Source organism: Anguilla anguilla, chromosome 6 (assembly GCF_013347855.1).
Source record: "Anguilla anguilla isolate fAngAng1 chromosome 6, fAngAng1.pri, whole genome shotgun sequence".
Classification (NCBI taxonomy): domain Eukaryota; kingdom Metazoa; phylum Chordata; class Actinopteri; order Anguilliformes; family Anguillidae; genus Anguilla; species Anguilla anguilla.
The window spans coordinates 31920573-31946025 of NC_049206.1; the positions used below are offsets into that span (position 1 = coordinate 31920573).

Here is a 25453-nt window from a genome sequence, read left to right on the forward strand (position 1 = left end):
GATAAAAAGAGCAGTAGTGCTGATTTTCTTATGGTATTCTGCTATATAATTTACCTTATACTAAATGGCAGGTAAATCAGAGATTAAGATCACTTCCTGGAATGTCAGAGGATTGAATAAGCTTGTGAAGCTAAAACGGGTACGAGGCAGAATTAGACTACTTAAATCCCAAATTATTTTCCTCTAGGAATCGCATTTGACTGATATAATCAAAGTTAAAAAAGATGGCATGGGCAAGTTTTTGCAGCTCCATTTAACTGCCAAGCCAGAGGGGTTATTATTTTGATTCACAAATCAATCCCATTCAGGCTTAGCCATGAAATAATAGACCCGGCAGGCAGATACATTATTTTGGAAGGAACATTATTAGCAGCCCAAATTACTCTGGTCAATGTTTATGGACCTAATGAGGACAGTCACACATTTTTTAGGAACTTATTTCTTACTATATCCTCCATTCCTGGACAATATATAATAGGCGGTGACTATAACTGTGTGCTGGACCTCTTGAATGACCGCTCCTCAGGCATTGACGTTTCTCATCCGCAAGCTAGAACGGTTTTTCTTCAGTCTATAAATTATCTCAATTTAATTGAAGTCTGGAGGAAGCTTCATCCTAACAAAAAGGAGTTTTTATGTTATTCAAGTAGTTATAAACCATCGTCACGTATTGATTAGTTTCTAATCTCCATGAGTTTATTATCCCATGTGAATGAATGTGGTTATGACTATGTGGTATTATCTGATCATGCTCCCATCTCATTAACCCTTTATATACTAAGGCTCGTTCTGTGCCCCGCTAGGTGGCGCCTCCGAACAAAATGGCTTCAAGACCCAAAATTTGTCGAATTTCTTGGTGGTAATATTGACAACTATTTTCGTATGAACACAGATCAGACTAGTGCAGGCGTAAGATGGGAAGAATTTTTAAAGCTTATATTAGGGGTATGATGATAAGCTATACAAGCTTTAAGTCAAAGACTCACTATAAAGAGCTGATCAATCTTGAGGTTCAAATTAAAGCTTTGGAGCTAGACCTCTACCAAAATGATAGCCCAGAGAAACATAAGGAGCTCATTTTGTTGAGAGCTAGGTATAATGAGCTCTCCACTAGTAAAATTGCCCTAAATCTCCTTTGGTTGAAACAATCTTATTATGACCAAGGTGACAAAGCTGACAAGCTTCTTGCATGGATAATTTAATAAAATGCAATCAGACGGAGCTATAAATTTATATAAATTCAATCAAATTAGAAAATGGAAACAACACAGTAGATCCAGTTGAAATAAACTCCTCCTTTAGAACATTCTATGAGTCCCTTTATCGATCAGAATATCCAGATAACACACAGTTACAGTCTGAATTCCTAGACCAGATAGACGTTCCAACTATGACGGACCAAGATAAAATTGTACTGGATGAACAATTAACGGTTGAGGAAATGTCAGAAGCTGTGCGGAGCATGAGAAGTGGAAAGATCCCAGGACCAGATGGGATTCCTATAGAAATGTATAAATTGTTTCCGGATAAATTGCTCCCCCCTCTACTAGAAATGTTTGAAGAGACATATGAACCAGGAATCCTAACAGTTTGCACTAATCACCTTCGTCCCAAAGCCTGGCAAGCCACCTACAGAAAGAGGGTCCTATCACCCGCTATCCTTAATGTGCTGTGACACGAAAATTCTTTGTAAGGCTTTAGCAAGGAGGCTAGAGACATATATTCCATCCCTAATTTCTAACAGTCAGAATGGTTTTGTTCTAGGGCGTCAAGCAGTTCATAATATACGCAGAGTATTGAATATACTATATGAAAGGCGTGATGCTAAAGATAACGCAATCCTGTCGTTGGATGCCGAAAAGGCCTTCGACAGGATTGAATGGAAATACCTGATGGAGGTCTCGCCAAGATTTGGGATGGGTGAAAAATATCTTAAATGGTTGAAGCTCCTGTATACAGATCCGACAGCCAAGATATTAACAGTAACCTGATATCCCAACCTTTTAGTCTACACAGAGGCACGCGACAAGGCTGCCCCCTATCCCCTCTGTTATTTTTGTTTGCTATTGAACCACTGGCTTTGTCTATCCGGCAGCATCCAAGAATCTTGGGTGTGAAAAAAGAAGAATTGGAGCATATTATTTTGCTCTTTGCGGATGATATTATTATTTATCTGTCCAATTTGACAACATCTATCCCAACACTTGTTAGTCTAATCAAATCTTTTGGGGAATTCTCCAGATACAAGGTTAACAATTCCAAATCCACCATACTATTTTTGAATAAAAATGACACACAAAACCCAGAGATACTCACCCTCTTTTCAGCTACTCAGGAGGGTTTTATATACTTAGGAGTCAAAATTGTCCTGGAAATTCAGAATATTGTCTGCCTCAATTATGAAGCCATAGTACAGTCCGTAACTGAATCTCTGAATAGATGATGCCAATGCCCATCTCCATGTTAGGCCATATTAATATTATTAAAATGTCAATTCTGCCCAAATGTCTTTATCTATTTTCAATCTTTCACAAACTGTTTTTTGCAAACTTAGAAAGTTGTTCTCAGATTTCATATGGAACAACAGGCGTCCAAGACTACGGCTCTCCCTATTGCATCTGCCTTATGATGGGGGGGGGGGGGGCTTCAAGTGCCTAACCTACAATGGTATTACTGGGCAGCGCAGCTGCTCACAGCCATGTTTTACTTTTCCCCCTCAGACCCTCCAGCATGGCTAGCTTTTGAACGCACTACAACATCAGGTCTACCTCTCCAGTCATATCTTTACTGTGCTCGTGTTAAAAAAACTCAAGAAACAGACAAAAAGCCATTTTGTTAAAAAATACCCTTTCTGTTTGGCATGAAGCACCCAAACTCTCCCAGTTTTCCTTGATATGGGGAAATGATAACTTTTCCCCTGGTAGAGCTGATGTTGGATTCAAACAATAGGCTGGCAAAGGTTTGAGTAAAGTAACTGACTTGTATATGGAGGGAAAACTAATGACCTTTGATCAGCTGGTTAGTAGATATGCCATCCCTAGAAACCACTTCTTTAAATACCTACAGTTAAGGAGCTTCATAATATCACAGACCCACTCCTTAGAGGAGCCATCCATGTCAGCTATAGAGAGAACCACTCTAAGTGGTATGGATATTCGAGGCCAATTGTCAGTATTTTATGATATGCTGCGGTCCAAATCTAAGGACAATTCACACTCAAGACTCAATGCTTGGAGAGATTATCTAAAAGTAGATATTACAGAGAATGAGTGGGAAAATGCTTGTTTAAAAGCACAAACACAGGCTATCAACACAGCACTGAAACTGATGCAATATAAATGGCTATTCAGAACCTATGTGACACCTGTGAAACTTCAGTATAATCCTAACATTCCTGACAACTGTACCAAATGCAATGATAATGTTGGTACTCTGCTGCACTGTATGTGGGAATGCCAAAAAAAAGAAAGACATAGTCAACCTGATCTCATGAATAGCTGCTATAGAGATCCCTCTTGAGGCAAAGCTCTGTATATTAGGTATCTATCCTGATCACTTCGCACCAGGCCACAAGGCAGCGGCCTTGATTAATTTGTGCCTGATTCAGGCTATGAGAGTGATTGCGTTGAGGTGGAAAAATATGGACGGCCCTACACCTGCAATGTGGTTACAGGAAATGGCGTCCTGCCTTGCTTTGGAGAAGTTAACCTCTGTGGTCAGAGGGAAATTAAATAAATTCAGGGAAATATGGGACAATTTTATGCAATTCCTGGAAAGTGATCAGGCTGAAATTAATGAGTGAAATTGATAAATAAATATATTATTATATTATTAATAAAAAAAAGTTTTCTTTTTTTTTCTTTCTCTTTTTCCCCTGAATATTTCATGTTAAGGGTGGGGGGAGGGGGGTGTTTATAAATGTCAATGTTTGCATGACTGTATGTTTTTTCGATGCAAAAAACCAGTAAATATAATGTTAAAAAGATTTTTAAAAATTTAAAAAAACTTGCTAGTTCCCTAAGCACACCATTTGACCACTATCAAAATAAACAAATCGTTGGCCTACAATTAAAGCTTAATGGAGGTCCATTGCCTACTAATGGTTGCTAGGGTATGACTGGACTGTCGCCACTCCATTCTGACCAGCCCATAGTCAGGCAGCATTTGCCCACCTTGCCATATTGCCAGTCTGTCACTGCCTAGTACCAGTTCGCGGAAGGTGCTTTTTTTTTATTTAAAAGTTCAGTTCCCGAGTTCAATTTTGAGTGTCATGACAAAGGGTTTGAATACTTATGTAAATGTGATATTTCAGTTTTTTGAAATCTAAAAACCTGTTTTTGCTTTGTCATTATGGGGTATTGTTTGTAGATTGATGAGAATAAAATTGAATTTAATCGATTTTAGAATAAGGCTGTAACGTAATAAAATTTGGAAAAGGTGAAGGGGTCTGAATACTTTCTGAAGGTACTGCATGAGCTGCGTTTGGCCTGAGTGATGCCAGTGCTAGCGAAAAAACGGATTGGCTGAAAATTGCAAAAGTCCACAAAAGATCAAAAAACGAGAAACTACAGTCAACAAAAGTGATAATAATATGAATAGAGAATAATTTAAATAAATAAACAAAATTAAAATACAAAACACCTCTGGAACTTCAGTTGGTTACACCAACAAATGTAGGCTACATAGCCTATATAAATTTACATCCTGAATAATTTGCAAATTGACATTTATTAAAACCAGCTGTCTAACGTTTTATGCAATCATACACAGCCAGGACCTCATCAGTCATCACCACCAATTGCCTTTCATTCAAGTTTCATACTGTATGTACCAGTTGGCGCCGCACACTTTCCCAGAGTCTTAGGCAGCACAGCAAGATTAAGACTGATATTGCAGAATAAATGTTACAGTTGCTAAAAATAGAAGCTTAGCAGTAGCTTCTATTTAGTTAGTCATTGATCTAAGTGAATTCACACCATGTGAGAGTTGGCTGTGTGTGGGATAGATGTTGTTGTGCTGACTGGAGCTTTTGCTGATTAAAAGGCGTTCATTCTATTAGAGGCATCTTTACCTAATAGTATCTAGGTGGGAGAAAAGAAATATAGTTTCTCTGATCGGTTAATCTGCACTGTTGTGAGCACCTATGTTTTTTCAGAAGGTGTAAGTTTTTATTCGAGTTAGAGCTGGAGTGGGAGGACTAGAACGTGAATACTATATTCGACAACTGAGTGTTTTATTAATGGTAAAGTATGCAAGAATGACTCAAAAACTTGATTTATTTTGATGTACTGACTTGAATGTATGGATTCATTTTAATGAATGGAACTTCTCAACACTATTGTTATAGGGGCGATATAGCTCAGGAGGTAAGATCGATTGTCTGGCAGTCGGAGGGTTGCCGGTTCAAACCCCGCCCTGGGCATGTCGAAGTGTCCTTGAGCAAGACACCTAACCCCTAACCTCTAACTGCTCTGGCGAATGAGAGGCATCAATTGTAAAGCGCTTTGGATAAAAGCGCTATATAAATGCAGTCCATTTACCATTTACTATTGTCTAATCGTAGTTTGGGGCAGTCTGGGGGTGTGGTGTGGTTGGCCTTAACACCAGGTGAGAAATAATACACGTATCCCAGCCAATCAGAATTTCGTGTTCAGCCAAAGCATTGTGTATTGGTTTTGTTGGCATGCAACATTTGTGAAATGATAATAAAATTATTTGTCATATTCGACACCGATTTTGTTTATTGACACAATACACTAAGCATTAAGACTTTATTATTATGGAAAGGGTACTGATGTGTGTTGTTATGCGTTCATTTATTTTCTATACAATCAGTGGTGCCACCAGGCCAGGGTACATTCTAAAAGTAGATTCTTCCCCTTGCTTGGAATCGATTTGGAATCGAGCACAGTTTGCAATCCCTCGATCTGTGAAATAATTGAAAATCACCATCCCTAATTGACAATCATGCAGAAGTTGATTCTATAAAATGAACATAATTTACACATGGTTTTACCCTGTTCACTGGAGATAAGTCCCTTTCACAGTTCACTCTGGATACTGGAACTGTAAGAGATGGCTTAGGTTGGGGCAGAGTTGTCTCAGCTCATGCTCAGAGATCATCTCCTTCATGCCCTGCAGCTGAGACGTGTCTTTGTAGGATGGATAAAATGTTTTCAGTTTGCAGAAGTGCAAGTCATTTCATACAAACTTTTTTTTAATGCATCAATACTTTTTCTACATTTGACTGGGGTGCTCCGTAATCTTTGTGTTCTTAATAAGACCCACCAAAGCAATTCCCACCTGCTTTGCACTACTCTTGAATAAAGCTTTACAACTTGGTGGCAACACACAGCAGATAGAGATTATCCGGTGAAGGGTACCATTAAGACTATGGGCTCTATTTTTCAGTATCAATGGTGCATGGGCACAGTCAATGGCATAGTGCATGGACCATTCCCTGTCTTGGAAAAATAGGTGAATGCACCTGCTAAAAGCCTATTTTCCCATTACCACATAAAAATGACATTGTATAACCATTATGGCATAGCTATAAGAAAACTACACATTTACATTCCAGAGATTCAGTTAACAAAAACTAAATAGTACATCCACCATCTTTTAAACATTTAGTCCATGTCAGAATTGAGTAGTCCCATTGTGACCTGCTAGCCTACCGATATATGGACACAGATATAAAGCCCACAATGATAAGGTGTGGTGTGGAGACATCAACAGTGTCTTCAAGACACTCCTCTGTGTTGCTGCTGTTGTGATACCATAGTATCAGTCTTTTCCTTTTCTATTGTCAGGGTATCAGGACTGGCAAGAGAGTGGGGGTTCCCTGGACTATTTTAGGCAACATAGAGTGCTTTTTCCCATTATTGTTGTAGTTGCTCTTGTGAAATGAAAGGCAATTAATTGCCCACAGTGTTCCTACCATGTTGTGCACAGTGTGCGGGGGCTCTGTCTCCTGTGACAGGAAGCCAGACAACCCAGGACAAAGTGCTGCAGGGATCTTTTAGCTGCCGAGTAGGGTATTGCCATATTCCCTGTTCGATTCATCTTTGGTGTCATTCGGGGGATGGCAGGAGAGGACTGTGGTATTTGTAGGTTTAGGCCTTATCACTCACCACAACATACAAAGAGGGAATAATTAATGACAGCACTGCATGTGCAAAGTGCAATCAGTCCATTTAAGGGAACTTTCTTGGCTGTGTTTACAGTCCATAGGATTGTCAATCTAATTAAACCCAGGCATGGGGCAGACATGTCCATTGGTACAGTATGCATAAACACCTATGCTTGCGGAAAGGGACTTAGCCAGACACGGTTATACATTTGAAAGTTGTGGTCAGGATATCGGGGAGGCTGCCAGTTTTACCTCTAAGAACACCAGTTTGGCTACTGGCAGTCCCTTGGCAGCGGAGGGAGGCACAGTGCAGGATACGGAAAAGATGACAGAAGGTGTCCTACCATCTTGTTTCTTCCACACGTGGATCCCCATTAAATATGCCTGTCTCATCTCTGGCCCGGGGTCAATACCGGACATTGGATGTGCACCTTCTCTGGGCAGATGGGCTGAAAGGTCCCTGGTATGCACCCAGTCTGTTATCATTCCACCACTCCAGATGTCGGGGAAAGACTTTTTGTGGATGATGTCTGTGTGAGCTTGGGCGGGTCATAACCCGGGGGTGGGCAGACCAGGGTGTGGGAAGATGATGTTCTAACTGTGCTTGCTTTGGAGAGCAAGACAAAACTCTGGCGGAGACGGTGAAGGCCCAGGGGGACATAAAGTGGTGGGGGGTTGGCTTCCTGGTCTGTTTTCCACGGGGTCCCTTTGAAGCCCTGACAGAGGACCGCGACTTTCTTTGGAGCCTGTCCTCTGACTGAGCCCTGCTGTGTGGCTCTCCAGATGTGGTGGGAGGACTGGTATTGTTAGAGGTAGTGTCCAGTATTCTCTGTAGGTGGTGATGCACACAGGTCCACAGAGCCCACCATTTCTGCCTGCGTAGCTACGAGAGTTTTCCCTAGATTCCAAAAGGGGAGTCAGGGGGGTCCACAGTGAGTGGTGCAGCGTTCTCTGTGTGGACTGGTGCTACGAAGTCCACAGAGCCCACCACTTCTGTTTGCGTAGCTGCCAGAGGTTCCCTGGATTCAAAAAAGAGGGGAAGGGGAGTCCACAGTCTGTGGTGCAGCGTTGTGGGGGAAACAGAGTCATCTACTGTGTTTTCTTGCGTTAGCCGTGCTGCCACTGAGCTCACTCCTTCAGCAGTAGCTTGTGTCTTGCAGTTAAGTATTTCCCAAGCTAGTCTTCACATCTACCTCAAACCATGCTTGTTTTGAGCGACACAGATAAAGGAAATATTGTCTTTTTGCAAGATACAATTTTATCCTTTCTATCACCAAACGCTCAGTTCCATCATCATTTGGGGATACCAGTCTAAATGCACAGTTCATAGGTTGTGGATTGCCTCCTAATCAAGCGTGTCCATGGTATGAAGCCTCCCAGCAAGTTCTGGCCTCTGTGCCAACAACTGATGCCATTTTGAGACCATGTCCTGCAGTTGTTGATCCCACTTTGACCTGGTTATGCTTGCAGGTCAGGATGGGTGAGGAACAGAGGCAAGGAGGGTAACCGAAACATCTGTCTTTTTATCTGGTATCTTTTATAGAAAATGTTAGGAACTTGTCTTAGGGTTTACCGCAACTTACTCAATAGCATAAATTGCTATGCTATAGGACTATCTTGGTTGGAACCTCCAATATGTGGGACAAGAAAGGATTAATTAAAAATGTGTTTATTTTCTGAATCCAGCTGTTCCAACAGTCAATACCCTTAAAATGTTCAGCACTCTGAATACTGAACACAAGCGATATTGCATGCTGGAACCCCTGGCTTAACCTACATATAAAATATGTTGTATGAGATTTAATTTAATAATTCTGTTTAAAATGAGAATTATCAATTCAATCGCCAAATTCATTGATAGGTCAGTCTACAGAAAACTGGTGGAATCATCCAACAAGTCAAAACAAGCTCTATTTCAGGTTTTAAGATTAAATAATTGAATTCAATATGAAGCAGTCAATTAGATTAATGAATTGAAATACATTCTTTATTGAATTCAGGCTCACTACTTCTAAATTACAAAATAGAAGACATTATACACTATACAAATCATTAAACAATTGATTTGCAAATACCAGAAAAGAGAGAGACAGATAAGCCTGACCTTGGCAAAGTGTTACCCACTTCCAGTTTAAATGCCACAGGATGAATGGAAACCAGCTAAAAACACACAAGGAACGAACCACCACCAAGATAAAAAAAGAAAAAAACTCTTCTTCTCCTCAGCTCTGAAGCCGCAACACAGCACAACTTTTTCCTGTGGCCATATTAACCCCTTAGCGCACATGCCAAATCTTGCCAATCCTTTCCCATTTAGGGGGTACCCTATTTAAACCTCTATAACTCCAGATGTGAACATCACAGAAACTTGAAAAATGACTTAAATGAAGTAAGACATTTGTACCATTTACAATACTAGCAGATTAGTTTATATTCATAATTTTGGAAGAAATAAAGTGCCACAAATGCAATTGTCTTGACAAAAAATCTAAAATTAATTTACACTTTTTTAGTTTGCAATGAAATACTGAGAGATTGCATATATACAGCAGGTTAAACTATACATGTGCTGGATCAAAAACTTCTTGACCACAAGTTCATAAAATCTAAGGGTGAATATGTAGAACTACTAAAGATCTATGAAGTAAAAATGAAGCAGTGTACCCAGCGTCTCCAAATCTATCCAAAATGTCTAAATTATGCATTGCTGTGAATCACAACATATTCACGTATTTCACTACAAATCAACTGTTTTGACTCAAGAAAATCATGTTGCACTATTTTCAAGTCGGAATTACAAGCTTTCAGTCAGTACAGTGGTCTAAAATATCTAGGGGTCCAGAAACATATCCAAAATCTCTCCAAAATTAAATCAAATGCTTTTTGTCCATTATAAAGCATATAAATGAGCCGCTTATGTTAAGTTTTAAGATGGAACATTGTTATCAGGTTAAAAAAATAATGCAAAAATATTGTCACACAATGAAGTACAGTACCTAAATGTGTAATTAACTCTTGTATGTATTTCTATACTTTGTACTCTCGTATGTTTTCTTGTATGGGGATGGGACGACGACATAAAAACAATTTTCAACCGTCCACCGTTTGGCAATGCTCCAACTCTCATCACTGTTGCATGCTTTACAAAAACAATTTCACTACTAATGCTTACATTACAGTTTGAAATATCCACATTATATAATACCACTAACCAATTTAAAGACATTCAATTTCAAAAATAACGTATATAACCGAAGTATTTTGAGCAGTAATACTTACATAGCAATGATGAAATCTTATCTGTTTTCAGTAGATGGAGACAGAGACAGGAAATCAATGATATAATTCTATCCGCTCCTGTTTTACACCAGAAAACTATGTCAGCTAGGGCTATCAGCAAAAATATGGCTTAGCTATGCTCAGAAGTCCTCAATAATAATAGTGTTTTCCAAGAAATTTCAAAAAATTGATGACATGGTTTCGTTAGCAGCGTCTTTTTACTGCTACCACGTGAATGCGTAATTGAATGCGATAAGAAAATTTGTGGTTACGCTGACCTATAAAACGCTATTCCAAAAGCAAAATTAGACATGTTATACATCGTTAGAAAGCTTATACTCTCACCTACTGAATAAATGAATTGTCAATCAAGCCAGACTGTACTAAAAAGGGCGACGACACCGTAAACAACAGGTGTGGTATTACACACAGCTATTTTGGAAGGTACCCAAGCATCACACATGTGCGTATATTTCCCAAACGGATTGTCCAAGACAATATATGTCCAATCAGAATCAGAATCAGGTTTTATTGCCAAGTAGGTTTACACATACGAGGAATTTGTTTTGGTCAACACACCGAGGCAGCCATCCGCGGCGCCATCTTATTAGATGAGAAATGAGAGAACAGGAGGAAGGAGGAGGGAAAAAAACAGTCCTTTCAATGAAACGAGAGGGCACTCGTTTCATTGAAACGAAGAAAAACCTCAGCACATAGCAACATCATAAAAACATTACAAACATTACAACAAAACTCGAAGACTTGCACATGTGGTAGGGGGTAGGGTGTCGGGGAGGGGAAGTGTCGCAGCACAGACACTGGGGGGAGCGCGCAGCCGCTCAGGCGCATCGCATCAACCCTCAGCAGACTGCACTGTAACGGGGGAGGAAGGGGGGGTGGGAGCCAAGAAGGCGTTGAGTAGGAGGTGGTGTGTGTGTTATGTATCTTCGTGTGCGTGTGTGTGTAAGTCCATGGACTTAATCTCCACCACAGTCTCAACATTGTCTCTGCTGTCTGATACTGATGAGGAGGACACGGCCGTTGCCGTGGAGACGACCTCGAAGAGTCCTGATCCAGAGACAAAGTTCATAGGAGCAGGGAGGTGGGGGTAGGGCCGAGCATCTGTCTGCATAACAATCCAGGAGAGTGGAGAGATATCAGCCTTCCAAGGCCGATGTGGGGGAGCCAATGAAGATAAGGATTGTTTTGGGTTCAGGCAGACTTCTGCATTTTGCGTCTACCTTTAGTCCTGTGGTTCTCTCAGCGTTGTTCCAATCATCCGAATTTGATGGCCCATTTCAGTGAGCCGAACCGACAACTTCTCCAAGTTGGTATCCGTCATGCGAATTTGCGATCCAATCGCATCCAGTTTGCGATTGAGCTTGCAAATCGCTTGAGTCTGAGTGTTGACAGCCCTGCCCGTTCCCTCAATGGCAGGCAGCTTCCCAATTAGTGCTGCCAACGCCTTCTGAACTTTGCGATAAATCAGGATGCTGCCAGCTCCAAACAGCAGAAAGCCTGTTATCATAATTCCAATCAAGTTAACGTTTTCAACATCCTCAACGGAAAGGATCGACAGGCACACGACCCTCCACTCCTTCCAGGAGTCCATCGTGTATCCGGCTGCAAGCGTTCCGTCAGGGCAAGAGGGCTCTCCCTGACCCGTTCTTCTCGTCGAGAAAATACTATCAATTGCGTTGAGAGACCAGTTGATCAGATCCATGATTTTAGGTTTCGGAGAGAAATGCAGAGAGAGGCTCCGGATAGTTCAGACAGAGACAGCACAAGACAAGAGAGCAGCAAACAGGGGCAGATAAGGGCAAGGAGGGAGCAGTCAGTCTCAAAAGGGACATCTCTATGTGTAAAACAAATGGTAAGGTTGTATATTTATTCAATATTTAGTCAATATTTAGTCCCAGATATTGACTGTGGAATGACATGGTATCATTTTTAAAAACTTTTTCTCGTTTATTTCGTTATTCAGGGAGCAGCGTTTTCACTGCTGTATAGGCATATCTTAGGGCTATTGTCGGGTTTATCGTGTTGCTATGACAGAATACGATTTTTTAGTGGTGAAAGAATATTTTTATGAATGCCAAGATAGACAATATTGTCCATTATGTCAAGGGTGGGGGGTGTTTTGTAGATGAGACTGCAGGGAGGGGGTGTGTGTTAAATGAACGACCAGAGCGACAATGGTGGTGCTGCGAAACTCCGTATTCGGCATAGTTGTCGTGTATCGTCTACTAATGAAACTAAAACAACGCGTTTCTGTTTTTAACTCATACTTTGGTTGCAGTAGCACCGAATGTCTGAGTTTAGTAATCTCGGCACGCCGGTGTGCCGACCACTAGAGGCTTTGGGCTAAGAGGTTAAATAGCTTACCCAGCACGACTTGAGGATGTTTGCCCTGATTAGGGCAAGTTAAGGTGTAGGAGAGAAGGGAAGGGGGTCAGACTCATTTATGACAAGGACTGGCCTACCTAAAGATTGGATTCAAACCTATACCGCGTTTCCACCGCAAGGACCAGGGTCTAAATTAAGTTCCGGGGACATTATTTTACCCCCCAAAAAGTGCCTGCTCGGGGGTGGTACTTTCCAAAAGTACAGGAACTTTGGGGGTGGGGCTTGCAGTGCTGAACATTCCTGATTGGTCAAGTACTCGCAGCATTTTATTTCACTCGCCATTTTTAAAAATCTGCAGCCGCAAACCGTTTGTTTTTTGTTCATCATGCTTCGACACATCAACATGGAGTTACAGAAGAAATCATAGGACAGTTGGACCAACGACAAAGTCTAAATCATTACACTGAGTTTTCAAATCAACATTAGTACAACTGCATTATGCGTTTTTCTTCATTGTTGTGTTCTTCATTAGAGTAAAGATTAGATGAGGACAGTTTGCCATTACAGTCTGGTTTCACTAAGCTATATATTAGCTATGCTGTTTGTATTGTGGACGTAGATTTACTTCATCATAATTATGGCTGGAGTAGGCCTAGTCGTCACGGAAAATGGCTGGAGCACTCACAGCAAAGTTGTTTAAAATCGTGGAAAATTGAAAGAGGCATAAATCAGGGAGTGTTTTTTTTTTATTTTTTACTAATTTATTAATTGAACCGATAGAGCTTATGCGCGAAAGTGGGAAATGACTGAAATAAGACGCGCAACTGTAGCAAGAGTAACAAATGCTTGAAGTCCACAAAAATATGTGGAAAGTTAGCACTAGTAATAAATATGAACAATGCATTGATAGGCTGGTGCACTGGTGCATCAGTCCATCACGGAAAGAAATGTTTTTTTTTTTGTCTTTAACATAACATTGTTAGAAACAGCATCCTGAAATTGCATTAGGCTACTAAATAAAACAGCATTACAGTGTGCCCGTTTAAAACAGCCGTCGCTTTTTCATACGTCAGCGGACTAATTTGCCTAATCTTCGCCGGTCTTTAGACCGCAGTGGAAACACACAACAGTGGGCTGAAGGAACATTTTAGTTCCTTGAAAAGTAGTTCCTGGGACTTAAAGTTCCAGGTAATTTGGGTGGAAACACAGCTTTAAAGTAAAGGGAAATGTTAGGCATTTAGCCATGCAGAGTCTCTGACCCCTGATGGTGTCCTGTCTCTTCTGGTTTGTTGCTTCTGAGACAAACTCTGGAGGTGAGACCCATAGATTATCTGCCTAGATTAGGGTATCAGAGAATATCAAATTGCCCCAGTCACATTTGCTTTGATGCTTGTGGAGGGGAGGGCAAGCCACATTCTTCGAAACAATATAATATTGTATCAAATCCACTGTTTCCCTCTCAAAGACATAATCTAAGCACTACATATCTGATAATGTATTCAAAATGGCGGAAAATCTACCTGATTCACCTTTTCATTCAAAGTGGCAAAGTGAGGAGAGGCATTCGTTGACTTTGGTTTCGTGTCTCTAGGCTAAACAGTGTGGGAGTTATGCCCTTTCAGTTTGTATTTTCACTTGAGCGCTATAGCACCACCAACTGCCCAATCGGTGCCAAAATTGCTCCTGCTGTAGAGCACGCAACCTTCGACCACAAGTTTTGCAAAAAGTTACCAGACACACTTGCCGGACATGAGCGAGACTTTGGAAGATATAATAAATATAGCTGCAAGCAGCAATACACAAGGTCTACACGAAGACATCACCAGGGGTGGTCAAATCCATTCCTAGGCTGGGGTGTATGTTGGTTTTTGTTGTCACCAATTATAATTGACATGTTAGCTAACAACCTGAATGCATTTAATGCTGGTTTCACTGTAGATTAGACCATAATAAGATTTTTAATTTGGGACACAGCAACAGCCATCTGTTCACAAATGTTGCGTTGTGCACTTATGAAAAATGCAGCTGAATTAATATAGCTGCTAGCGGCAATTGGATGGTTCAAGCCCTGTTATTTGAAATCATTCAAATTATCATACATTGTTATCAGGTTGGACACAGCATGCTTAGAATGTGATTTTGTGGGTTTTTATAGTAGTTATATACAGTGAGCACCATAATTCATTGGACAGTGACACATTTTTTGTTATTTTGGTTCTGTACTCTAGCACTTTGAGTTTGAAAGGATACAATGACAATGAGGTTGAAGTGCAGACTGTCAGCTTTAATTTGAGGGTATTTTCATACATATCGGATGAACCGTTTAGAAATTATAGAACCTTTTGTACATAGTCCCCCCCCATTTTCGGGCATCAAAAAATATTGGACAGTTTAACATAATGTAGAATAAAGTAATCATTTTTAATATTCAGTCGCATATCCTTTGCATGCAATGACTGCTTGAAGTCTGTGACGCATAGACATCACCAGACGCCGGGTATCTTCCCTGGTGATGCTCTGCCAGGCCTGTACTGCAGCCATCTTCAGTTCCTGCTTGTTTCAGGGACTTTTTGCCTTCAGTCTCCTCTTCAGCATGTAAAATGCATGTTCAGTTGGATTCAGATCCGGTGATTGACTCGGCCAGTCAAGGATTTTCCACTTTTTGGCCATCAAAAACTCCTTTGTTGCTCTAGCAGTATGTTTCGGGTCATTGTCTTGTTGCATGATGAAGTGCCGTCCAATGAGTTTGGAGGCATTTGGTTTTATGTGAGCAGATAAAATATTTCTGTAGACTCCAGAATTCATTGTTCTACTTCTGTCTGCAGTCACATTATCGATGAAGACAAGTGAGCCGGTTCCACTGGCAGCCATACAGGCCCAAGCCATAACACCCCCTCTACCATGTTTCACGGATGAGGTGGTATGCTTTGGATCATGGGCATTTCCTTTTTTTCTCCACACTTTCCTCTTTCCATCACTCTGGTACATGTTAATCTTTGTCTAATCTGTCCACAAGACTTTGTTCCAGGACTCTTGGGGCGCTCTTTTCGGTGCTTTTTAGCAAACTGTAATCTTGCCTTTCTGTTCTTCAGGCATGTCAGTGGTTTGCATCTTGTAGTGTACCCTCGGTCCTGCTGGTGTAGTCTTCTACGTATGGTAGACTTTAACACATTTACACCTGCATCCAGGAGAGTGTTTTTGATCTGTTAGGCTGTTGTCAGGGGGGTTTTCTTCACCAGAGAGAGTATTCTCCGGTCATCCACTACAGTGGTCTTCCTCTGTCTACTGGGTCTTTTGACTTAATTGAGTTCACCAGTTGTTTTTTTCTTGTTATGATGAACCAAACTGTTGACTTGGGCATGCCAAGGGTTTTTGAAATTTTCCTGATTGATTGATTTTCATTTCTGAGCCTTATGACGGCCAGCTTAATTTGCATCGACACTGCTGTCTTCCTCATGTTGTCACACCCCAACAGCAATTTCCAAAGGCAATTGAAAGTCTAGAGTCAAGACTAGACATCAACAGCTCTCTTCTGCATTCACTAATGACACAAATGTATACACCTGCCTAACGAAACACATCTGTGAAGCCAATTCAACAAATACTTGTAGTACCTTAAAATGGGGGGACCATGTACAAAAGGTGCTGTCATTTCTAAACGGTTCCTCCGATATGTATGAGAATACCCTCAAATTAAAGCTGACAGTCTGCACTTCAACCTCATTGTCATCGTATCCTTTCAAACTCAAAGTGCTGGAGTACAGAACCAAAATAACAAAAAATGTGTCACTGTCCAATGAACTATGGTGCTCACTGTAGTTGTGTAGTTTTTACAGCTGACTCAGTAATCCTGCTTTGTGAAGCAGGGCCTAGAATAGCTAAAGACCAAATGAGGAAAAACACAAAATAGCTGCACCAGCACTACAGAGTTGCTACCGTATAATTTTCCCACGCGCTAAAGGGTACACTAGGTGTAAAGATCATCATGACACTGCCAAATTACTGTTACCATACCATTCCTGTTGCTAAAAATTCTATTTTCAATATCTCTGACCACCACACCTCTTCGCTTGACATTTGCTTGTCGCGCTCGAGGGTGCGTCCTCAATGGAGGTGTGGGTGGGGTTGAGGATGAAGGCAGTGTGAGTGTGGTTTACAAACACAGTCTACAAGGGCCGCAAAATCCTACGTAGTATACCTTTAAATGCAATGACTGTATCACATCTATGACCCATTGACATCACCAATCTTTGGTATCTTCTTTTGAAATACCTTTCCCATCGTTCACTACAGCTGCTTTCACTTGATCTTTGTTTCAGGGGGTTTTGTCTTAAATTTCCTCTTCTGCTAGTGAAATTCATGTTCAACTGGATTTAAATCAGGTGACTAACTTGGCCGGTCCAAAACTTTGCCGTTTTTGCCATTGATGAATGATTAGCTTGCTTTGGCAATGTGTTTGGGGTCATGTTCTTGCTGCAGGATAAAGCACTGGCTAATGAGGTTGGAGAAATTTCAGTGTACATAGCCAGACAAAATCGGTACAATTCTGAATTCATCCTACTGCTGTCATCCTCCATTAAATCATCAATAAAAACCAGTGAGCATGTTCCAGAAGCAGCCAGACATGCCCAAGCGATGACACTGCCTCCTTCATATTTAACAGACCATTATCTGTTCCTTCCTCTCTCCACACGTTTGGCTATCCATCATTTTGGTAAAGTCATCATAAAGTTATTTTGGTATCATCTGTCATTAAAATTTGGTTCCAGATCTCTTGTGGGTCATATGTTTATTTTAATCTGGTCTTTCAATTCTTCTTTCTTGTGTACCGTTATAATTCTGAGCTGTAGTGAGTTCACAAGTGGTTTCTTGGTGGTTTCCAGGCTGTCCAAACTGTTGTACTTGATATCTGAAGAAAAACACGTTTTCAACGGACAAAAATTCCAAGTTACTCACACATACAAAGCACTACAAGTCATTAACCCTTGAAAAATGTAGGCCTGCCATTAAAAGTAGTGATATTAAAATTAGGCCAAGCTACAATTAACAATATTGGCTACCTTAGCTAACACAAATGAAACATGCTGACCACATTCAGCATGTTTCAGACACGCTGGCCACATTTGAATGACCACATTCTCTTCACATGGTAAGATGAAAAAACACAGGGCGAAGTCACTTTAAATAATTTAGGAGGCATTGGGTAGCAGCATTGATTTGAAAGACTGCATGTTTCATTTGTGTCAGCTAAGTTAGCGAATATTGTTTATTGTAACTTGGCCTAATTTTGATATCACTGCTTTTAAGTAGTGTTTTTCTTCAGATATCAAGTACAGCCTGGAAACCACCAAGAAACCACTTGTGAACTCAGAAATAAACACACAATTTTGATATCAGTACTGGCAGGCCTAAATTTTGCAAGTGTTAATGAGTGCTTTGTGAGTAACATGGCATTTTTGTATGTTGAAAATGTGTTTTTTATGAGATATAATATCTTTTTGCAAAGTGTTCTGAGAAACTGATACCAGCAATGCCAGTGGCAGCTGGTGACTCAAAAAATTGGGGAGGACAGGAAGAAAACCAACCCACGGCATCATGTTATTTTACACTAGTTGGCTACTTATCTCTACTTTCTTATGTTCAAGTTATGTTATGTTTTTATGTTCAAATGTAGCAATAATCTAAAATCAATACGCTACAAAATCCAGCATTCTAAAGCAGTTTAAACAGCAACATTATTCTTTCGCTTTTGAATTTTTGTTACATCCCCTTCCCTTTTCAATGTCCAACTTCACAATTGATGGCAACGTTGAATCATATTTCTAGTTACTACTGCTAGCTTTATTTACGGATGCCAGTCATCGCGCAAATCGGAATCGTCCCTTATTTGGACGGTAGAATAGGCATTACGCATTTAACTCATGGCTACGGGACGCACTTTCATCCATATGTTTGTGAACGATTGCGTTTATAGTAACCGCTGTTTTGAATACAATTCAATAGTTAGCTAGCTAGCTAGCTGGGATGACAAGCATGACGTGAGACCATTCTGACCTAAAACCAATAATTTTAATATTGGTTAGGTGACAAGTGACGGCGAACCTGTCATAAAGCTAGCTGGCATTCAAAACCCGTTTCAGAGGGTCTTAGAAAAAAGTTATGTCTACATTGCGTGATCACAACATTTAAAAAGTAAGACAGTGCTAGGGAGATGAATTTGATTGACTTATGGTTTCATGCAGTTTTAATAAATGTAATGACAAAAATGACCAAAATTGGTGCTAAACGTATGGTATAAAATGAGAAGGAACTATTTTTTCTTGATAGAATCATTGTTTTCATAGAGTTAACGACCAGAGCAGAGGTTTTTGCTTAACAACGGTGCAAATGGAACTACCAACCAGATTTTTGCTTGCCAACATAAAATAATATGCCCAAACGCCCGCGGAAGAATATATCACTTTCAGCTGATTAAATCGATAAAAAATCAATAAATATAAAAGTAACTAACCATATATAGTCATTGTTGGTAACCCGTTGTATAAGTGGAATAAACCCCTCCGGGCTGTCCCGTTATTGGAAAATAATGTAGCCTACTTCGGGGCTGGTTAAGCAACCCTACATTATTTTCCAATAACGGGACAGCCCGTCGTGGTTTATTCCTTACATATCATATTACAACACAAAGGATGAATATAAAAAAGGGGCCATGTGAAGGAGAGGGAAAGACACATCTAATCACTGCGGGCTCTGAATGGGAATGAACCTTGTGTGTGCATAATGTGTCACTAGAATTAGCATTTTTGATCATGGTTATCTGTGGAGCTGGTCGTCCAGCAGTCTTGATCCTCACCTGCTGCGTAATCCAAACTGTGGGATGGCTGTGACAACAAATAATCCACAAGATGTTCTTCCCCATCCCACTTTCTGTGTCTGCGTCCATGCCTCTCTGTGACCCCCTCACTCACACGTTAATTGCCTCGTTAGCAATAGCAGCACCACTCTCCTCAAAATCCATTCTCACCGTTAGCTCAGTCCTTCAGGGCTGCTACAACAAGCTAACTGTTGCGTTGGCTAACGCAAGTAGCTAGCTACTGCTCGATAAAAAACGTAAATCTGAAAAAAGGAAATTTGGACAACCTCCTCTGGTTGAAAAGGCTTAAATAAAATGTAATTTTTTAGTGATGTGTTTTAAAAGTAGTTCGCAGTTTGCACGTTATAATACAATACAGTGGTAGAGAATTGAAGATGAAATTTGGAAATTATTATTGGACCAATGCGATATCAATATTGTATTCTGGTTGTTGATTGGTTAGGGAGGACGTCCTCCCTTGGAGCATCACTTGTTTTGGCCAATAACAGATTAGCATGAAAAAAAATGAAGTACATTAAATTGATATGAGATCCCGCCCTAAGGAGGACAGCAGGAGCCCGTCCTCCTCTGCCCCCCACCACCACTTCACACAGACTGCCCTTTCCCCTCTTGCCTGCCCTGCAGGTGTAGCTGTTGAAACATTTTAATCAGAATTTCAATAATACCTGCCATCCCAATGCCCAGTTTCTGTGCTGTCCTTCTAAATGAATTCTCCTGTCATCTCAGCATGGATTAGTTATGTTTCAGTTCTCTTATCTTGATGATTGTTATCGTTTTTGCCTTATAACTCTTAATTTGAACTACACAGATGGAAAAAAAGGCTACTAGAAGAGTGCACTCAGTAGATCTCCGCCAGGCGTGTTAGCTTGCTGATGCAACAATAGAGGCTACACAATCAATGCAACCAGACAAATACAATATTACAAGTTTTTACCACGTGCCACTGAGAATCCCAAAAACGCTGATTCAATGAAGTAACGCTAAAGGTGGTGACATGTTAGCTAATTTCATTCATATCAGCCACGATGTGTTACACAGAGCTAACGTTGACGTTATAATCTGGCACTTTCGTTTCAAATCTGGACAGGAACAATCTGGACAGAAACAATTCCACCTCGCCTGGTGGAGATAAAAATCAAGGCTAGACACTCACAGCTTTTGTGTGAATAATCCATGCAGAAGGAAACACCTGACAGTCATCCATTAACTTTTGCACCACTAAAAATTGGGGTACTAACACAAAAACACCTGTTTCTCTGAAATGGCTAAATAAATAAAAGCTGGTTGTCTTTACATTTGTTTCACATTAATATTTTGATCTCAAAACCAAATGCCTTAAATATACAGCAAAAATAACAAATTTCACTCTACCGTTCCCATGCTTTTGAAGGACACTGTTTACAACAATATATAAGGTGTATACAGTTATTTCCACCGTCTTGTCTTTTTTCTCCTTTGCAGAGCATTTCTTTTGAAGAGTTCAAATCTTTTTGCCTTTTCACAAACAACCTGGAGGACTTCGCCTTTAGTGTGAAAATGATCAGTGAAGCCAACCGTCCAATTGGAATGGGTAACTCGTCTCTGAATATCATCTTACTGTACAGAGAATTAACAAGACATTATACTTCCATGCAGTTGTATCTCTCTCTCTCTCTTTTTCTTTTACTTACAGCGGAATTCAAAAGAGCTGTAAAAATTGCAACGGGCCATGAGCTTTCTGAAAATGTTCTAGATACTGTTTTCAAGATATTTGACCTCGATGGTGATAACTGCCTTAGTCACAAAGAGTTTATTGGAGTGATGAATGACAGAATTCTCCGTGGGCTGAAGGTAAAAATACACCCTAAAATCAACATTTACCGTTCTGTTTTTACAGTGTTGAATCTGTATGAGCTTCAGAGTTACAAGCTGACCTGTCAACCAAACAAGACATGAGCCCAGTACTACATAAATCAGTTATACCATGGTACTTGCTGAAATTCATAATTTCATTGACCTTAAAAAGAGCTCCAATTCTGAATTTCAGTTAAAACCAGGCTTATAGTCAGATGAGAGGTTTTTTGCCATTTACACCAGCAGTGTATTTGATGTCAGAAGAAGAATATAGAATAAAGGTCATCATACTAACAGTTCATTATGAATAATAATATAATTAATAAATTTGAAATAGGATGATGTCTTTTATCCTCTGGGGGTGTTGCAACTACTGGTCCTGGGGGTCTTGTTAATGTCAATAGTACCATGAACTTCATAGTACTGTTATCCATGCAATGGAGGATTTACAAAGTAGTGACAACAGGGGTATGGATAAATGTGACACACATTTCTGGGGAAAAAATACACTACATGACCAAAATATGTGGACATCTGAACATCTCATTCCAAGACCATGGGCATTAATATGGAGTTCATCCCCCCTTTGCTGCTATAACAGCCTCCATTCTTCTCTTCTGGTGGAAGGCCACTAGATTTTGGAACATGACTGCAGGGATTCACTTCCATTCAGCCACAAGAGCATTAGTGAGGTCAGGCACTGATCTTGGGTGTTAAAGGGGAATTGCACTTTATAAGTATAAGTATTATACTTCTGCTTCTCATGACTGATATTGTGCTTCTAATGAATGTGTTGCCCTTCATTTTTCGATTAGTTATTTCATTTTAAATGTCTAACATTACAAACCAAGGTCCTTTTTTTTTTTTTTAGCGCAAGTCCACATAGTAGTACGGTTTCCGGTTTTTTCTTCTTTGATTTTGTTTCGCGGCAAAATCGAGAAGAAGCAAAGCAAAACATTCCGTTAACTTAGCGTTGAAATCGAACAAACTAACGTCTGCTAGCTTTTATTTGATGCGATATCGGTGTAATAATGAGGTGCATTGTACTCGGTTGTTATAATGCCCCCGTTAAACTTGACTTGAAAGCACATTTTCATAGTTTTCCACGCGATGCAACTTTGTGCCAGCCATGGCTGGATGTAATCAGACACCCCAACATAACAGCCGAAGAAGTTTGCAAACGAGGGCTAAGGGTATGCAGTGACCGCTTTGAAGGCACCAACTACCAAGGCGACCGTCTGAAGCCTGGAGCTGTACCCACCGTTTTCCCATCGTTGGTCGAACCGCTCGAGGTAGGTACTGTGCGGGCTGGCTAACGTTATTGCGTCTGTCTGTGATATATAGGATGTCTACCACCAGTTGCCGTTTGTCCTGGGAATAGCCTGTGGTTCCTCAATCTCGGCCCGTTCCTGACTCGCTCTCGCTCTTGCACAATCAGCCTGCAAATTAGCCAGCTCTTCTTCTGTGTATTCCGGCTCAAATCGATAGGGCACAACAATCCCATGATCAGAAACAAAATCTCATTCGTCCTCAGACATTTTCGGTTTCGCTAGCTAGTAGTTATACAACACTATTTCTACGACCAACCTAATGTTATTGTCTGCAGGTACACCCACATCAGAAGTCGCGTAATGATATGCATCCTCGAGTTCGACACTAAACTGCCTGGGTCTGCTTCCTGCATTTATAAAGGAAAACAACAAAACAGCATTAAATATTAACATAATGAAATAACTAATCGAAAAATGAAGGGCGACATTCATTAGAAGGACAATATCAGTCATGAGAAGCAGTTGTGCAATTCCTCTTTAAGGCCTGGCTCGCAGTCGGTGTTCCAATTCATCCCAAAGGTGTTCAACGGGGTTGAGGTCAGGGCTTTGTGCAGGCCAGTTAAGTTCTTCCATACCAAACTCGGCAAAACATTTCTTTATAGACTTTGCTTTGTGCACGGGGACATTGTCATACTGAAACAGGAAAAGGCCTTCCCCAAACTGTTGCCACAAAGCTGAAAGCATGCACTTCTCTAAAATGGCATTGTATGCTGTAGCATTAAGACTATTATTCCTCCTCCACCAAACTTTACAGTTGGCACTATGCATTCGGGCATGTAGCATTCTCCTGGCATTCGTTAAACCCAGATTCATCCATCAGACTGCCAGATAGTGAAGTATGATTCATCACTCGAGAGAACGATTTTCCACTGCTCCAGAGTCCAGTCCAGGCGAGGCTTGGAATTGTGCATGGTGACCTCAGGCTTGTGTGCGGCTGCTCAGCTGTGGAAATCCATTTCATGAAGCTCCCGACAAACAGTTTTTGCATTGATGTTGCTTCCAGAGGCAATATGGAACTCGGTAGCAAGTGTTGCAACCGAGAACAGACTATTTTACATGCTATGTGCTTCAGCACTGGGCAGTCACATTGTGTGGGCTTGTGTGGCCTACCGCTTCGTGGCTGAGCTATTGTTTGCTCCTAGAATGTTTCCACTTCACAATAACAGCACTTATAGTTAACATAACATGATGACGAGAACAAGCCATTTAGACTAAATTGTACCTAGTGCTCTGATTACCTACAGACTAGATAGTAAACTAACACCTTATCAAGCCTGGTCTTGAAAATCCCCAGAGATTCCTGCCTCTACTACGTGACCTGGCCAGGACTTCTAGTTGACTTTTGGAAAGGTGGCATCCTATGAGAGTGCCATGTTTGAAAGTCACCGAGCTCTTCAACACTACCCATTCTACTGCCAATATTAGTTCATGGAGCTTGGCTGTATGCTTGATTTTTTGCACCTGTTAGCAATGGGTGTGGCTAAAGGAACCAAACCCACTAATTAGACGGGTGTCTACCTACTTGTTGGCCATATGGTGTATACTGTAGTCATTTATATGTTGTTTATATGTTGTAAAAAGCATTTCTCTGGACAATTGTATGAAATATGACTTCTATATAATAAAATATAGGTCATTACCTGCATTGGTTTTTTGCACCTTCTTTGCTCATCATTATGAAGGTGTGAAAATTTAATTGTGAGTGTGTAAAAGCTACAATACTGTGAAATGAGAATGGAAATTTGTTTATAGTGAGTGATGTTTTTCTACAGGTGCAACATCAGCATGGTATCACTGGATACTGGCGTGTGTCAAGAGAGAGACCCTGAAGGTGCACCAGAGGCCCTGAGACAGACAGGGAGTCCCTTCTAATGCTATTTACAGAAATTGTGGCCTGCTGTATTTATATCACCATTGTTACCCTTCACAATGTATGCATATCTTGTATGTAAATTTGTTAACACGCAGAATAACATTGCTTGTTAAAATTTAGTTTCTCATTAATATAGGACTACTGTCTTCTGTAGAAATAATTTTCTTTGCCAGGTTCTGTTCTTGTTTTCTCATAAAAAAGATTTAATTAGCATTATAAAATAATTTTTGTGCTTTTTAATTTGGGAAATTCTGGGTCTTTGGTATTGTTTTTTGAATCAGATAGATTGAAATATTTATTTTGACTGTTGGCAATCTTGAATTTCTGTGGCTGATCATTTATAACAGTCTATTTTGAAAGGTATGATCTATCCACATTCCATCCTGTCAAAATAAGGCTGATTTTGTACAGCTCTGACTGCTATGCATTACATTTTGAATTATTTTATTTGATAAAATCCATGGCTAGTTTTAATTGTTCAACTTGGAAAAAAATGCACGCCCATTTTTAAGCATGTATTTTTAGAAACATTTTGCTCATTTTGATCACAAGCAAATAAAGGAAACTGCTCTTAGTGCCACATTCTTTTTTTGAAACCACAATTCTAGATATGATAGATTTTAATTGTATTCATTTGCCATCCACACACCCATTGACTCCATTAAGTCTTTCCAATTTCTCCAGAATGTTCACAAGCAAGGTACCTCTTAGCTGACATCAGATTCTTTTATTCTAAAAATAATAATTAATATACAATGAGATAAAAAAGAATTCAAGAAAGACTT

General features: G+C 40.3%; 1 protein-coding gene across 1 annotated transcript in view; it reads left to right on the forward strand.

Moving 5' to 3' along the window:
- micu2 (mitochondrial calcium uptake 2) overlaps positions 1-25242 on the forward strand; it is a 125557-nt gene extending 100315 nt beyond the window's left edge. The window contains 4 exon segments of the mRNA XM_035422306.1: positions 21093-21201; positions 21304-21461; positions 24568-24598; positions 24601-25242. Coding sequence (XP_035278197.1) covers positions 21093-21201; positions 21304-21461; positions 24568-24598; positions 24601-24644 — 342 coding nt within the window. The 3' untranslated portion in view covers positions 24645-25242.
- Positions 25243-25453: the final 211 nt, after the last annotated feature.